Source organism: Conger conger, chromosome 11 (genome assembly GCF_963514075.1).
Source record: "Conger conger chromosome 11, fConCon1.1, whole genome shotgun sequence".
Lineage (NCBI taxonomy): Eukaryota > Metazoa > Chordata > Actinopteri > Anguilliformes > Congridae > Conger > Conger conger.
Window position 1 is genome coordinate 25,041,725 of NC_083770.1, and position 18,245 is coordinate 25,059,969.

Below are 18,245 nucleotides of genomic sequence, written 5' to 3' on the forward strand. Positions count from 1 at the left end.
GGCTCCTTGTTCCTGGAGGGTGTGGAACATGGCAGTTGAGTCAGCAGGGTCCATGGTGGCGAAATTGTTCTGAGACGGGTGCGTGGGGGTTGGACCCAAAATGCACGACTCAGAAACAATAGTAAGATAAAGTCCCGTTAGGGCTTTATTCGGGACGAGTCCCAGGAGCGTAGTCAATACAAACAAAGTCCATACACGAAGATCCAGCCAAACAAATACAAAACGAACAAAAAGCACGGTGCCGAGGGAAGAGGCAATCTCGTAGTCGGTAGGCGTGCGGGGAGGTCCGGTAGCAAAAGTACATAAACGGTAGGCGGGGACGTAGTCGAAAAACAAAACAGAAATCAATGGTCGATGGTCAGTAACAGGCGTGGATCGTAACGTGTAATCAAGACAGTAAGTAATGCTCAAGAGTTGCGTGAAAAGACAGAGGCAGACAATTTCGCAGTGAACAGTAGCGCGACTGGGCTATAAATGCAGGTGTAGACAGGTGTAGACAATTAGTAAGAGCGTAGCAAGGAAATGGAAAACAGGTGCGATGGATGACAAGTTTAACAAGGAGATTAGTAATCGTTAGTAATAAACCTATCCTGCCCTAGCATTAGTAAATTAGTAAATGACATGCACGAGAAACGTAAGGTAACATGAACACATGATTAGTCTTGTTAGTTTCTACCCAATCCTGATCTAGCGTTAGTAGTTTTAGTAAATAGACAAATAGAACATAAGGGGAGTGAAGGACAGAACGAGAGAGAGAGAGAGAGAGAGAAGGCGGAACGCAAGGTTTGCGGAAAAACATGTAAAAGTGTATGCATAACAACGACCAGTTAACTAAACAATAAACATGCATCGAAACATAACACAACGCGAAACTAAGACGATAATCACTCAACATAACCAGGTAATAAAATCGTACGATAACATAACTAAACATGACAAGAAAATAAATCGTAACGAAACATAACTAAACAACATGACGAACCTAGACAACATAATACATGATAAAACACTACGTGACTAAGACAACATGAATAAACATAAATCAACATAAAACATGGTGAGACAGACCTGAAACGTGACACACATATAGTTTTTGCTCTTTTTTATTATTAGGGGTCTAAGCACATAGTGCTGGAAACATATTTTTTTGTTCAGTTTTTTTTTTTTTTTTAGGGGTTCAAGCACAAAGCGCTGAAATTCTATTGTTTTTGTTCCATTTTTGTTTTTTATTATTTATTTATATTATTATTATAATTCTTTCCTAAAATAGAATGGGCAGCAAAAACTGTAGGTCTTAAGAGTTATTAAATTGGCAGATATGTTCCTAGCCTCCCCCACCACTCAGGTTATTGCAAAAATAAAAATAAAATAAAAAAAATGGCCAGATGGTGATGCTTATTTAAAAAGCAAAAAAACTAAAAACAAATTGACTTTTCAAAACAATATGGCTGCCAGGTGTCAATACATTTCTGGGGGTGTGGCCAATTTTACAGCTACTGTCATGGTTGCCTAGTTTGTCATGGTGACGAGAGGCACTCCTGACACATTCATGTTTTCCTTGTGTAGTCAGTAATCTGTAATTGCATGAGTAGTGAACAGGTGTTTCAGATCTACATAAGCCTATATAAGAACATCCTTAGCTATAGGACTAGCATAGGGTTTGGGGAACCGCTTGACACATTGGTCGGGTTCCTAGCTCGGAGACTCCCTGCCTGACATTTTGTCAGTTTGATCCCGCTACCTGAAATCTCCTCTTGCCTCGGTTTATCAGCGCGTTCAGTGGTAATGCAACTGGAGGAACAGTCGGCTGGTGAATATTCTTCTTCACTCTTTAGTTAATCACTACGCAAAATATACGATCATGGAAAGACGGGAATGCTTTTCGCACAGGGCTGGGGTTTTCACCGTGAGTTCGCTGCCCTGATTACTACAGTGATGTCGTGTGTTTTCTGTGCTCACCTCGGTTTAGAAGCTCTGTCACGATAAGAAGAACTAGAGGCAAGAGCTTTATTTGGTCTAGGTTTGATTTGTCACTTTTCTGTTATTACAAAAGCCATGTATACGATTAACTGCTCTGTCATCATTAGTAGAGTGGGTTAACATTTTCCTCACAGAGCTTTGTGAACTTGCAGGTGTCTGTGAACCCCAGCACCTCTTCCCCCTCTGTATAGGTAATCCTGCTTCGTCAGTGAATTAGAGGTCTTGGTCATGTGTTGGAAGTCCCCCCGCTTTATTTCTGTTTCTTATTTTTGGCTCCTTTCTTTTAGGGTAGCTATGTTTTGGCACTTTGACTGGGAACCTTTTTATTATTTTCCTTTTTTTTTATTTTGCTGCACTTTCATAACTACTGGTTACATCACGATCCGAGAGTAACTTTAAGATCCCCATCACGGTCGCACCTGGTCCTTCCGCACTCTCACTCTTCACAAACGCTTCCATTCACAGTTGCGCTTGGTCCACTGAACCCACAGCTTTACAATAACTTGTGAACGCTTTGTCCAGTCCTCACGTAATTTAGATGACATGTACAGGTCTTGGTTCTGTGAACGCCTGCAGGACTTGGCCCCTCTTGGCCAATAGGTAGCGCTATAACAAGCAGAAATGTCTACTTGCCTTCATCTCTTAAACCTTACGACTAATCAGGGTAATATTTTGCAGAGACATTCAACTTGGTAGTTCCTACCCGACTGTCGAAAAAACAATATCTTAAAAAACATGGTTGCCCTCAGCCAATCAGATATCAGTTGCCATTTGACAGGCTTAGCAATGGCTGATCGTCGTGAAACATAGTGAGCACTGTATTAGGTATTTATTACTTATTTTGTAGACTTATTAAGTCTTCTGCAGCTGTAGCCTATCCACTTAGAGGTTTGATGTGTTGTCTGTTCAGAGATGCTCTTCTGCATACCACAGTTGTAATGCGTGGTTGTCTGCATAATTGTCATCAGCTTTGACCAGTCTGGCCCTTCGCCTCTGCCCTCTCTCATTAACAACACGTTTCTCCAACAGAACTGGTGCTCACTGGATGTTTTTTGTTTTACGCACCATTCTTGACAAACTCTAGAGACTGCTAGAGATCAGCAGTTTCTGAGATACTTAAACCACCCTGTCTGGCACCAACAATCATTCCACAGTCAAACTCACTTAGATCATATTTCTTCCCCATTTTGGTCTGAACAACAGCTGAACCTCTTGACCACATCTCCATGCTTTTATGCATTTAGTTGCTGCCACATAATTGGCTGATAAAATATTTGCATTAACAAGCTGGTGTACAGGTGTACCTAATAAATTGAGTGTATATTGACCTATGGACTTGGTACTCCTGTGTAAAATTTGGAACCAGTCTGCCATTAGGGGGGCACTACAGCAAATGTGCAGGTTTCAAAGAGTGTATCATTGGCTCTGATTCCTGTTAAATTATATGCCATAGATCCTTTCATGTATGTCCTCTCACTGAACATACTGTATTTGCCTCAAGAAGCAACATCGCCAGTAATTTTGATTTTCCGCCATCTTTAATTATTTGCAAAACCTATTTTTTTACTGGCTGATAAGAGTTTCAGAACAGTTGGATACAAACATTTGTGAATTCAAGATAACCAATGAATCTGATGGGAGACATTTAAGCTAGTGATGAGAGGTCACATTGTGTACAAATCCCTAAAAAAGAATGAGAGGCATAGGCATTTGTCAGAAATAGAAGCTCAGCTCTTGGCTCCCAAGCAGAAATACAGAGCTTCATCATTACAGTCGGACTTGAAAAATATTACGAAGCAATACAACTGTTCTAGGTAATGAAGTCAGAACCTCGTAATTTGGTTTAATCAAAAATATTGGTGTACAGACGAGCAGGGCTATTCATAAAATTAAACCTAGAAATGGTGAATCCCAAACATATTAATAACTGATTCAAAGAATTCTATGTTGACCTGTATACCTCTACATGTCATGCCTCAGTCTCTGAAGAGAGTTTCTGGATTCTGGATCTAAACTTGATGAGGCTGCCGTAAAGGAGCTGCATGCTGACTTTATGGATGCTATAAAACCATTCCCCAGTGGTAAAACAGTCGGCTCAGATGGGTTTGGGGTTGAATTCTACAAAGCAACCGCTGCAGCTATAGTTGCCATATATAAGTAGATGCCGAAAAGGCTTTTGACCAAATCGAATGCAGGCAGTGCTTTGACGACTTTGTTTGGCACTTTGTCGAATGGTGATGATAGTAGTTTCAGATCAGTTAATTCAGTTTTATTCAGTACCTGCAGCTCAGAAATATTGTGAGATAAAACTTCCCCAAATGCTCACTGCTTTTATGATATGACACCTGGTAACACAGTTTGTAGCCTTATTCACAGATTGTACAGTCGTACAGTCCCTTCAAAAAGTATTGGAACAGCAAGGCCAATTCCTTTGTTTTTGCAATACACTGAATACATTTGGGAGATGAACAGGAGACAAGAGTTCTGAATTTCAGCTTTTTTCCCCTCGTATTTACACCTAGATGTGTTAAATTACTTTGCTCCTTTGCTATCAGACCACCTAATATTTAAGTGAGCAAAAGTATTGGAACCAATAGTATTTAAGTAAATGAAAGTAAATAAAACTTATATTATTAATATTTTTAATATAATAATATTATTATTAATATTTGGTAGCATATCCCTTGCTTGCAATAACTGCATCAAGCCTGTGACCCACTTAAATCAGCAAACTGTTGCATTCTTCTTTTCCGATGCTTTTCCAGGCTTTTACTGCAGCCTCTTTCAGTTGTTTCTTGTCTCTTCAGGAGATAAAATGCATGAAACAAAGTCCATTGTTGTGTTGGCGGTGTGTCTTTTTCTAGCTGCATGTGAAGTTCCTCCCAATTAGTTTTTCTCTGCATTTCTCTGTAAGTTGGCAGACAGAATGTTTTTGTAGACATCTGAATTCATCCTGCAGGTACCATCATGAGTTACATCATCAATAAAGATTAGTGAGCCCACTCTAGAAGCAGTCATGCAAGACCAAGCCATGACACTTCCTCCACCATGCTTCACAGATGAGCTTGTATGTTTTGGATCATGAGCAGATCCCTTCTTTCTTCACACTTTGGCCTTAATCTTGGTCTCCTCAGTCCATAAAACTTTATTCCAGAACTTATGTGGCTCATCTCTGTACTTCTTTGCAAGTTGTAATCTCGCCTTCCGATTCTTACTACTGATGAGTGGTTTGCATCTTGTGGTATAGCCTCTATATTGCTACTCTCTAAGTCAAATGTTGATTGAGATACCTTCACCCCTGCCCTGTGAAGATTGTGATGTCACTGACTGATATTTTGGGGATTTCTTCATAGCTCTCACAATATTACTGTCATCAACTGCTATTTTTTCCTTTGCCAACCTGTTCAATGTCTGTTGCTCAGTACGGCAGCATTTTATTTCTTTTTCAGAACCTTCCAAGTTGTTGTACAAGCTATCCTCAATATTTGTGCAAGGGATTTCCCCTATTTTCTAAGCTTCAAAATAGGATATTTTCTCCCAAAGAAAATGGGACAAATGATTGGTATACTTTTCTAAAACAAATGCAGTCTTCACAGGCATTACATTATTATTACATTTCATTTAGCTGACGCTTTTATCCAAAGCAACATACAGTTGATTAGATTAAGCAGGAGACAATCCTCCCCTGGAGCAATGCAGGGTTAAGGGCCCAACGGCTGTGTGGATCTTATTGTGGCTACACTGGGGATCGAACCACCGACCTTGCGGGTCCTAGTCATATACCTTAACCACTACACTACCGGCCACAGGCAAAACCTAAGGCTAAAACCAAGAGTAGATATTCATAACTATTTATTGTTTAACCAACCTATCTAACAGGACACATCTGGGCAACAAGAAACACTTGTCAGTCACATGTTCCAATACTTTTTCTCACCTAAAAATTGGGTGGTCTGATACAAATGGTGATATGTTGTTTAACAAATCTAGATTTAAAAAAAAAGCTGAAATTTGGATCTGCCATCTACATCATTCAACCACTATGGTACCCCTTAAATATAAATCACGCATAGACAGGATCTTACATGTGGTCTATTTTAATTACTAACTGGTCATAACACGGCAACATTTCTGATCTCAACCTTAAGATTATCCTTGAACATGTGTCCACAGTGTGCAGGCATGCCTGTATAACCGCACGTGCAGAAGAACATACCTGCGCACATGCGTGCCCAATGCTACCACGCATATGCATGCACACACACACACACACACACACACACACACACACACAGATACGCACACACACAGGTACGCACTCACACATAGTTTGTTGTACATTACTGCTTTTCCCTCTTTGGTACTTTGCTCCTCTTTGGTACTTTGTGTATAATAAACTTTGTTATATTTATGATGAGAGGTTGTTTGTATTAATATTACTCCTGTATTGAATGAAGTCAGCTAATTTTAAGAACTCCCAAATGCTTTCACCTTCTTAGTTTGGTATCAACTGAATGTGTAGTATTGTGATTTAGTTATTAGTTATTGAAATAATGCATTATTTCAATAAGAATTCATTTAATTATTAATTGAACTTGCCAATTTAATATATTTTATAAGACTGATATTTTACCTTTCGCCACCATTTCTAGAAGGATGATATAACCCTATGTCCCACATAATTAGCGAGGATTATTAAGATGGAAATGTCTTCATGACACTACATAGTGTGTAGGGCCATATCCCCTACAAAACAAAGTCAGTAAGTACTATATGTAAGTATTATATAATTATGTTAGGTCAATTTCATAGTACTTGCTTCAAAATCAAAATAGTTATGTTATAAGGTCCTGGTATTTATCCAGTAAGTACTATGTAATTAACGGGCTGTAACATATAGTGTTACCGGGAACTGGCCCTGGAAGCCTTCTAAGAAAGATATGTTAATGCTGATGTATATATTTGTGTATTCTCACAGGTCTACTGTATATGCTGCTGAGTGTGATGGGAAAATGTACACTAAAACCGCAGCTGGCGGGAGCACTGGTGGCTGTAATTGGATGCACAAGCCTCATTGCTCTTATCCTTATGCTGGTCCAGAATGACAGTGCGGAGATGCCACCCAGATTTCAGGTCACTATATGCACAGTTTTTTCCCTAATGCTTTGCATCAGTCCAGAACAAACAGAGAAACTGAGCAAATAAATATCGCAACACTAGTATAGATCAGTGCCCAAAACCTTCAAATTATTTCAGCATTTAGGTGGGCTTGTTCAAATTGGATACTTAAATAAGAGATGGGATGATTCCCCAGATTAAAAACAATTATGTAATGATTACAAACTCAGTATCACTTTTAAAATGTTTTTAAGGTTTAGTAAAAAAGCAAATTCAATCATAGGCTACTGCAGCCATTTAATGCAGCATTCACACCAAGCAAGACACACAAATCAAACAAAGGTATTTTCAACAAAACAGTAAAATTAAAGTAAATTAAATTTCGTATAGAGAAGAGATAGACCCCTTATTCATTTTTAATCTGTTTCTTTTTGTTTTTGTTGCTGTTAAAGGGCATGTTCAATAGAGGAAATTAAACAATTAAATCTTTCTTCCCTGGCTACAAAGGAAGAAATATGGAGTAAATTAGGTTTTATTAAGCCTTGTTAAGACATGTGCTCTTCATTACTTTTTTAAAAGTGTGTCTTGGCCTGTGATGTAGCATAGTGACACCCTTGCCAAGTAATGTATCAGAAGCTAATCAGTCCATGAGTAACTTGCCAGCTAGTTATAGCATTTTAGTGAAATGGTTATTACATTATTTTCCTAGATGTTATGTTTTTTCTTTGTAGCAAATTAGCACAGTTGTTGGAACACAAATAAAATATTCAGTAGAACAATGAATGATATTGATTGTAACAGAAACCTTTTTGAATATTTTACTTTGAGCTGCTGTCCCTCTCCTTCCCTCTGTCTTCATCAGTATGGGATTGTGTTTGATGCTGGGTCCACTCACACGGCCCTCTTCCTCTACAAGTGGCCAGGAGCAAAAGAAAACAACACAGGAGTGGTCTCCCAGGTTCTGGTCTGTGATGTTGAAGGTCAGTGCAGCTGAGGAAAATCAGTGAACAATTTGATTTATATTGGTCATTAAAGATAGATTTTACCAAACATTACATAAAACTAGTACCAACAATTTAATAAATTAACAAAATATTAACTAACTAAAAAAAAACACACCTGGGTTTTATATCTGTTAAATATATTGTTTTTAAACAAATTCTTATGTGTAGTACACAGTTTGAATTGTTAACACATTGTGGGTTAGCCTGCATAGTGTAATAAACTGCAAGTCGCTTTGGAAAAATGCCTCCGCTAAATAACATGTAATGTAAATGATGGCATATTTTCCCGAAATAAACCCCCTCAGTTGAATTACATCTATTTTATATTTTTCCTAGCCATTTCATTTTTTTAAATATACAAAACCACCTTAGTACATACTGGCTATCTCTCATTGGAAACAACCCCTGGATACAGCCAGGAAGCTAATTTGTTTATCGTCACCCTGGTAACTTAATTTTCAAGCATGGGAATTAATAATCAGGTTGGTTGGTTTGTGTTAATCCAATCTATTTACAATTCTTATGGCTCTGAAGCGTGAACATTGGATTATGACTGTAAGTGAACACTTCAATCTTTAACCATTTGGACACCTTCCAAATGTTATTTATACAAAATAAGCAGTCCAGCACAACCTTGAGATACCCTCCAAGTAATCATTAAGGGTTTGGATTCAAAATTATTCATTTTAAATTAATTGGCCTTTTGTGTTTTGTGTCATATCCGTATGCAAGTATTAATCTCAGTATTAATCTTGGTAGGTGGTAGGTGGTTGCTAGCATCATTTATTAACAACATTAAATATATTGTCAATTAACGTTGCTCTGTGTGTGTTATTATTCATTTTACATTTACATTTACATTTTAGTAATTTGGCAGACGCTTTTAATCCAAAGCGACTTACAAGTGCATAGGTTCTACCATAAGTCAGAGCATCACATCCAGAAACTAGCAAAATACACAGGAAATGCTGTTCTAAACATAGTTGTCATCAGAAGTGCATTTTTTTTTTTTTTTTTTTTGGGGGGGGAGGATAGGGATAGGGTTGGACAAGGATAGGGATATCAGAAAGGAGGGGCAGGGGGAGGGGCAGGGGAAATCAGGAGGGAGGACTAAGGTAGAGTTTGAAAAGGTGGGTTTTGAGTCTGCGTCGAAATAGGGGGAGGGATTCTGCTGTTCTGACAGTGGTAGGCAAGTCATTCCACCACTGAGGAACCAGAATGGAAAACAGGCGTGAACGTGCAGCTCGACCGCCAGGTGCACGTAGAGAGGGAACTGTAAGGCGACCAGAGCTGGGAGACCGGAGTGGTCTAGCTGGGGAGTAGGGAGTGATCAGGGACTTGGTTTTATGATCTTGGGATATAGGTTAATGCTTTACATTTTTTATTAAATATGTAAAAAAATGTATGCCCATTTGGGTTTAACAATTCAATTTTGAGCGGCGGCACGGATGGTGCAGTGGGTGCACTGCCGCCTCACAGCAAGGGGGGCCTGGGTTCGAATCCCCGTCGGCTGGGGCCTCTCTGTGTGGAGTTTGCATGTTCTCCCCGTGTCTGTGTGGGTTTCCTCTGGGTACTCTGGTTTCCTCCCACAGTCCAAAGACATGCAGGTTAGGCTGATTGGAGAGTCTAAATTGCCCATAGGTATGAGTGTGTGAGTGAATGGTGTGTGTGCCCTGCGATGGACTGCCGACCTGTCCAGGGTTTATTCCTGCCTTTCGCCCAATGTATGCTGGGATAGGCTCCAGCCCCCCTGTGACCCTGTTCAGGATAAGCGGGTTAAGATAATGGATGGGTGGATGGAATTAAATTTTGAAATCACCACATGCAAAACTAATTTTCTTATCATTCAGCTTAAATACATCATGTCCATTTCTAGAGTGATGCATTCCATAACATTGTCTATAGTTGATTAAATACTTTTAGCAACTTTACATGTAAAAACTGTATCAACATACAGGGCAACACCCATCCCTTCTTGTTGGTCCTGTTAATACAAAACATCTCATATCCTTCCGTTTAATATCAGCAGCTTTCTCACAGGCCAAATCTCAGATACAGTAATAATACTTATTGACTTATTGACTCAAATGAGCTTTTATTTTTAAAAGGTTACAATTGGGACATCTGTTGTTGAAATGCATTATTGATATTGCTCCATCCATATATCTGTAAACTGTCTATCTGTATGGTACTCACAGTTGTCTTTTTTAAAATATATTTTATTCCCTAATTTATTCCCGATTATCCCAACAACCGATCCCGCCAACAGCCATTTCTGCAGATGTCAGGAGGAGATGGCAGTTCAAGTGATGCCTATTCTCACTGTTTTACACACTGCAGATGCACCATACAATTCTCATTCAAGTACATATCATTCCCCTTCAGCCTTCTGGGCTGCCTCAGCATTAAATATTGTCCTTTCTATTCACAAATAAAATATAATTCCTGTCCCTGCTAGGCAGACTATGGAAGGCCGCAATGTTATTGAATGTTGATGTTTCTTTTTGTTCCATCGAATGTAATTTGTTTGGTTGGGTGTTTTTGGTCTCCGGGCGTAACCCTAGCATAGCATTTTGTGGTCATTCCAGAAAAGGGTGCCTTTTCACTTGAAAAGTTCAAATTTCAAATGATCTTTTTTTGTAAATGTTTGCATGTCTTTGGAAAGAAGACAACTTGAAGTGATAAAATATATTGTAAACCACAATCTCATAAATGTTCTCTTTTATCCTTCAAAGTAGGATCAATCATCCTTGAATTCAACTGAAACACCCCCAGATCACCCAAATCCATACCATACCAAATCCATATATCACTAAAAAGGGGTGGGTTTCCGGTGTTTGCCACTGCCTTCCAAAATGTATCTGGGTTAGAGCTAGAAATTAAATAGATATTACTATAATTCAAATTAGATTTCCTCACAGGGGAAGTGCACTTATTTCTAAGTTGCTTGTATTGAACCCAAAGATAGGTCCAGGAGCACAGGCTTTGTTCTTTGACATAAACATATTTGATAATTCACAATTAACTGGATCTATCGTTTACTCAAAACTTCTTGAATGGGGCATATTTATTAACCACTGAGAGGAAAGTTTTTGAAATGGTTCAATAGCAGTTCTACATCTAATAATTCAGTTAATTCAGTTCATCTAATATTACTATGATGGAGAAATAAAGCTTGTTCATTAAAACTTCTAAAATTCCCTTTAACAGCAACTTGAGATTGGGTTCTCATCAGACATGTATCCCAAATAAGCTAATTTTCATGTTTTTAATTGTTTTTCAATTATAGAGTGAAATCATATATGTCTGGAAATCTTACAGTCTCATCTATCTAATAGTTTTATATTTGGTACCCCGAGATCAGTGGAACTTGATATTTCACCTCTTGTGATGTAAAGCAATTTCACAATGCCTCTAGGAAAGGATTGATAATTATCTATATTTTCTACCCATAGTAGTGTAAGTTCAAAGAACACAAAATATGATATTTACAACAGCAAAAATAACCATCTTCATGAGAATAACTAGCATGAGGCTTCAGGATTTTGACGGAATGCTTGTGGACCCTCATTGGAATCTATAGAATGGGATTATAATTAATGAGAAATTGCACAAACACACATAGCAATTCATTCATCACAGCAATAATGACTGTTCATACTGGATGCCTGTGTTCACTTAGCAAGTTGACAACCACCTTTGTGATACTGATTGTGAAGCCTTGTGATTGTTAGACATTGTCAAGCCAGTTAACACAAAGAAACCCTGGGTTTGCTAAGCTTCCCCCCAGGATGAAATCAGACACCAACTATATTGCCTCCAATCGCAATTTCTTCACATTATTGAAACCGCTACACACAGTTAAGAACTTGTATGACAGCATTTCAAGAAGGATTCAAGTGTTCTGAATGCAAAGGGTGGCACAAATTATTCATTATGTTATATTCGTATATTGTTAGGTGCAATAAATGCCATTCATTAATAAAAAGTCTATTCACTTAATTGTGAATGGGAACATTTCCATTGCAACGTATATCTAAAAGATTTGGTATCTCCATTCCCAGCCGAAACTGGAATGTCCAATTCACAAACTATGTAGAAGCAGGCTCTTACACAAACTTGCTGCTGACTCCGGAAAGTGAAGATCATCTACAGTCCTCTTCCAAAACAAGTGCCTGTCACCAACCACTTCTTTTCACACCATAGTCACAAACCTCACATGCACAGAACAAGGACGGGGGTAACCCATACATGTGTGTGCTCAGAGTAGGCACCTGGAAGGCCAGCAGGAATTGCTTCAGCAAGGCATTAACTATCCCTTCCTCCTACATCTATGAGCAATGAGCAGTACTGCTGCTTTTTGACTCCAGACTGTGGGTGCTCACTCATGGTCCACCGCAAGCAGCGCTTTTCCTCAGTGAACTACCCAGTAGCCTGCTACTAGGGATATTCTAAAAAGCTTAACAAGAATATTGCTGACTGAGTCTTAATGTACATGTCACAAGTCTCAGGGTTAGGATCCATGTCCTGAAAGGACACAGGAAATGAAGGGAAGTACAACAAGGCAAAAGCCAAACAAACAAGAGCACAGAATGAACTAGACACAATATTGCTATGAGGCTGGAATAATCTGCAAACACAAGCAATGAAATACTGGGAAGAAGGGGTTTAAATACACAGGGGAACAGGTGAAAATAATAATAAAATACAATCAAATGAGACAGCACTGACAAACAATGCAACATAGTAAGACAGGGGCAATAGCGACCTCTAGTGGACCCCCTCCTCCCCAACAAATGATTCTTGACATTCCTGGTGCTTGGCCAGGGTAGTGCTTTTCAAACTCCTGAATTCAGGGTCTAGAATGTTATGAGCACCCTGGAATGTTCATTGGGACTACATACCTCCCAGTCCAGTAGGTATTTGATAGAGCATCTAACATGGTGGCTGAAAAGGATACAGCAGATGGAATATGTGGGCTGTCCATCAATGATCAAGGAGCTAGTTGTAGCTGAGAGGAAGCTTCTGGGACTCTTGGATGGAAATCCATACAGGGGAAAGGGATTACAGTAGAGTGATTAGCCTACTGCTAATGTCTAGATGTTGAGGTCTCGAGGAATGTCTGTCGGACCTTCTGTTCTAATAGCAACAAAACCTGGGAAGATGACACACCCATCTCCATCTTAAGCACAGGAGGCTGGAACCCATACTGACACTAAAATGGGACAACCCAGTAGAAGAACTTTGGAGGGTGTTCCACCAGCTAAAGTAAAAACGTTGTTCTTCACTCTTCAGTCAGCTGTAGCTACATCCAAAATAATTGTATTAAATATTTCAAGCTGTTGCACCTAAATTTTGGTCAATTGAATCTATCTCAACATGGTTGGAGGTTGATTTGAACTGGGACAGATTTGCTAAAGATATGACTTGCTGAAAAGCGGGTGGTTGATAGCCCTGCCATAACCAAATACGGGGTGTTTGATAGCCCATCAGGAGGGGGAGCCTCATTGGTACATTTTGTTCTGGGAAAGGGATATTAAGCCTGGGCCTGGACAACACAATTATCAACTGCCTTGATTTTATCTGGTAGGTTTCATACTCTGCAGAAGACTATTTTTGTCCTCTTAATAAATTGAACTTTGGAATTTTACTTTACAAATGACCAAATCCCTACACACCATCTATGGCTGGGTGACAGCTATGTCCAGTGTAAATGATTCAAGTTCACATTGATACAAGTCTACTGCACAAATGTTGCTAGGCAGTGCACGTTGCTTGGACACTGCTACTGCTTGATTTGTTGACATTAATAATATCCCCAAAAGTATTCAAAGTACTGCTCTATGCAACTGCAATGCTGCACTGTTCCAGTGGCTCCAGTTGCTCTAATTGAGGTATGAGTTGGTCAATGAATTCAAGCAGCTCAAGCGTACTTAAACAAAAGTGTTCAATCAACTTACTATCCCTATCGTAAGGATTTGTCCAATCTCTTAACCCCTGCGCATAGATGCCAATCCTTGCCTATGTATGTTGTGTTCTACCTCAGATACTGAAATGAACAGTGGAAATGAACCATCTTCATTCTATAAATCCTTGGACAACTGTTTCGAGGAACCCATGGTTGTTAACACCAGACATAACAGCCCCTGCAGTTGGATACTTATTAAGTTAGCCCTCTATAAAAATATATATATTGGTATCCCTAACTCCAAAGTCCCTCTCTCCTCAGGACCTGGGATTTCAAGCTATGCCAATGATCCACCGGCTGCTGGGCAAAGCCTTACTGTGTGTTTGGATGATGCTAAGAAAGCCATCCCAATTGGCCAAGAAAGGAATACACCTGTATACCTGGGTGCCACAGCTGGAATGCGGCTTTTGAGGTGAGACACTGCCAATGTTCCACACAATGTAACAAAATAATGATGGTAAAATACTAGCAACTGGTGTAATGCATGTCTCGACAGGTCTATGAGCCAGCAGAGGAAAGAATACATTTTAACTAGTGTCCATCCCTCACATAGACCTAGATTCTCTCCAGGTTTCAAGCAGTTCCAGTTGATGGTTGCCATCCTAGAAAAATGATATACATTCAGCTGCACACTTGCTGTACAGTCTCTTAAACAATTCTACAGCTGAAAACTCATCCGGTTCTTCTGCAGATTCTCAACATGATTATCTGTCCTCAAAATTCTTGGCCAGACAGGTTAACCAAAGTTCAATAACACATTTTTAAAGCAGAAAGGAGATGTAATAGCTATGCACTCACTCGTCTGTCAAACCCTTGCTGTTTTGGAAACATTATGAAACGATCCAGTGGTTCTGTAGGGAATCTCAACACGATTCTTCCTTCCACCTTGCATCCCTTTTTTGTGCTTGCTTACAAGTTGCAGCGGTCACTCCTGGCCACTGGTCTTCATAGTCATTGTTCTGTCTGTAGTGTTCAGAACTGTGAATGGCCTTACCAACTCCAGCAAAGAAAGCCATCACCACCTCAGTACTCACAACAGCAGAGGGGGCTAGGTTGTCTTCATCTTCCTCTGGAGGGTCAGACTCTCCCACCAGTACTCAGACAAGGCATCAGCTTTGTGTTTTTCCTTCCTTGACCCAAACCTGATCTCATAGTTAAAATTTGCTAATCGAGCAACCCAATGCTGCTCTACACTCCCCAAAGTGGCAGAAGAGAAGTGGGACAGAGGGTTATTATCAGTGAATACTACAAATTTAGACCCCAGCATGTAAAAAATGTATGTTATGGCCCATTTAAGTGGCAAGAACTAGTTTGTGGCGTTCTGTTGGTTGCAAACTATAGCTTGCGTAAGCAATAACGCTTTCAACCCCATCTTGAACCTGAACTAGAAAACTAGAAAAGCCCCTAGGCCTCATTTGCTAACATCAGTTTATACTATGAATGGCTGTGCAAAGTCAGCAAAGGCCAAAACAGTTTTGCTCATCAAGGCTTGTTTCAGTTGTTGGAAGACTTTGCATTCTTGAGCCCATTCCCGGAGTGGTTGGCTTCTGCGGCGAACACCTTCCATCAGGTGACCTGTTGTCCATGGAGAGGCATTGCTATTTTTGATGAACTGCCGATAGTAGCCAATGAATCCTAAAAAAGTTTGCAGCTCCCTGACCGTTTGAGGTTGAGGCCAGTCTGCCACTGCACTCTGTCTTGTGTTGGAGCTATGCCGCTTTCTGGCCCAAGGTACTGGACTTTACTCTGGAGCAAAGAGCCATAAGCCTGTAAAAAGTTGCAAGGGCATTGCATAATCCAAAAGGCATCCGATTCAATTTGTATAATCCTATGGGCTGTTGAAGGCTGTCTTTTCTTTTTGGTAATGTTTCAGATATACGGGGGTCTCAACAATATTTCGACAATTACTCCACATTTGTCAAGTACAGTGTTACCAATGTTTACATGTTTACATGTTTACATGTTTACATGCACCCAACATATGGTACCTCCATCTTTGGGGGCAGAAGCCCTGGATGTGATTTGGAGCATGGCATTGGTTGCAGAGCCTCTGTCATATTGATAAAGTGTAGATGGATGGGGTTGGGCAAACTTACCATCTTGGTCTTGTTGGTGGGAGTATGCAGTGGGTGATCAGGTCCTCCATGAATTCCTCTCTGATGGTGTCTGGGGCCTCTAACGGTGGCCTCTTGGAGTTCAGCTTTGAGCCCACTTACAATTCCCTTGGTCAAGTTAGCTATCTGTGATTTAATCTTCTCTTCCATCTTTCACAGCACTATACTATACTATATATTCACAGGCTAAATAACACCAATAAGAATAAATAGTATATTTCAAAGCATACAGTGTTTAGGTCACACTAAACAGGAGTAATCAATATCTTTCAAGGCACACAGTAAATATAAAGATTACTCAAATGCAATGAAATAGTATCCGCCAAAGCACCCGGTGAAAAGCCAGAAGTGATCGCAATACACGGCAAACTTACTAGCTTTGCTGCAACTATGCTGCAGGGCAGGTCCTGGTTACTAAAATCAAAGAACTAAACAAACATACAACAGGAAGATTTGAAGATCAAGTACTGGCAACAATGAATAAAACAGTATTTAAAAAAAAAAAAAAAACCACTGTTTCTTTAAAACATGTACATAATGTTACAGGCCAAGTTCAAATAAAACAACAATTGACTTATGGCGCCACTCAGAAGAGAATGTGAGGGAAGCCGTATGCATGCTTTCACAAAGGAATAGTTTTTTTCTTAGCTTGGCCCCCGTGCCTTCCAAACAGCTTCGAAACTGAAGCACATAGCAATTACTGAATTGGAACTGAGGGAGGAACAGAGAAAGAACAATTAGGGCAAGCATGAAACAATCTATGTTTAAAACAGCTATTGACCACCACAATTTTTCAGACATAATCTTAGTTAAAACTACAAGGTAAGTAAATAGAACAATCATTTTGCGATAACGTGGTGTATATGTATATTTTTCCCTTCCGTATTAGACCCCAGCTACACCAGCACACCCTGTGGCTCTCCAGGACCAGGAGTGAGGATCGCTGTTCTAGTCTGTATTCCATTATAGCTTACTGTGTGCACTGTATTATGTATAACAGTCATGTGCTGCATGTAATGCAATCTGCATGAATGACAGGAATGGCAGTAATGCTCTAGTTTAATCTTAATATTCTGTCCTCCCTGACATAACAATTTAACAATTTTTATGTTGGATTGATTTCCGTTTAGTTAATTCACATCTGATTTGCATTGCATTCCCCTCCAATCAGTTGATATCCAAATATTTACAGAATATTTAGCGACTTTTTAGCAAATTTTATTTATTTTTTCATTTTAGCTCCTTTTAGGTGGAAAGCAGCACTAATTGTGGGGAGCGCTTGCTCACGTTAATTGTTTTTGGGGCATCAAAGTACCTTCCCAGTGAGCAATTCAGCATTGATATTGGATGTCCGGTGACGTCCAAGATCAACTAAAGTGGAAATTGAAATGTAGTCGTTGAAATGATTTGAGTCAGAGGTTGAGCCACACAGATTTTAACTTACATTATTACAGGCAAAATATTGTATTTTTTTTGCTGTAGCAGTAAGAAAACATCCAATGCAACTGAACGAGCTGGCGGGTGAGACTGGCTTTGCAGTTTGCTCAAGCAAAGTGATACTGACTCATGTGATAGGCCTAGCTATTCTCAAGTCAGAGGTTCAGCCATTCTGGTTTTAAATTGTCTTTCAAAAAAAAAATTTCCTAACCTAGCTGCTAACACTAGTAGTATGTTTTAATTTATTGTAATAATCAAGATTATGTGCCCTCATATCACTACTGTAAGAAATCTGTCTCTGATGTCAATATGTCTGCTTGCCACACATTCCATAGATCTTATCAGTATTATAATCAGTTGCTACAATGGTAGATTAGTGGCCAGGAATGAGAGCTACTTGAGGCAACAGACATGCTAATTCAGTCATAGAAGGATGGCCAGTACATGACGGCCTGAATGATAGGTGTCACAAAATTGTCTGCATTCTCCTGTTATATGTATTGAACCTTCCTTGCTTGAACAGGCTTGGAACGGGATAAAATGTAATCACAGCAAAGGTTCTGGCTTCAGTCTGACTCTGCTGAATTCAGAATACGTTTAATGTATTTCTGAAAACTGCCATTA

General features: G+C 39.5%; 1 protein-coding gene across 3 annotated transcripts in view; it reads left to right on the forward strand.

The window, feature by feature from the left end:
- entpd8 (ectonucleoside triphosphate diphosphohydrolase 8) overlaps positions 1-18,245 on the forward strand; it is a 42,508-nt gene that overhangs the window by 15,399 nt on the left and 8,864 nt on the right. For all 3 annotated transcript variants that reach the window (XM_061259748.1, XM_061259751.1, XM_061259750.1), the window contains 3 exons: positions 6,959-7,113; positions 7,961-8,078; positions 14,332-14,482. In XM_061259748.1, the coding sequence (XP_061115732.1) occupies positions 6,959-7,113; positions 7,961-8,078; positions 14,332-14,482 (424 nt within the window). The remainder of the gene's footprint in view (positions 1-6,958; positions 7,114-7,960; positions 8,079-14,331; positions 14,483-18,245) is intronic.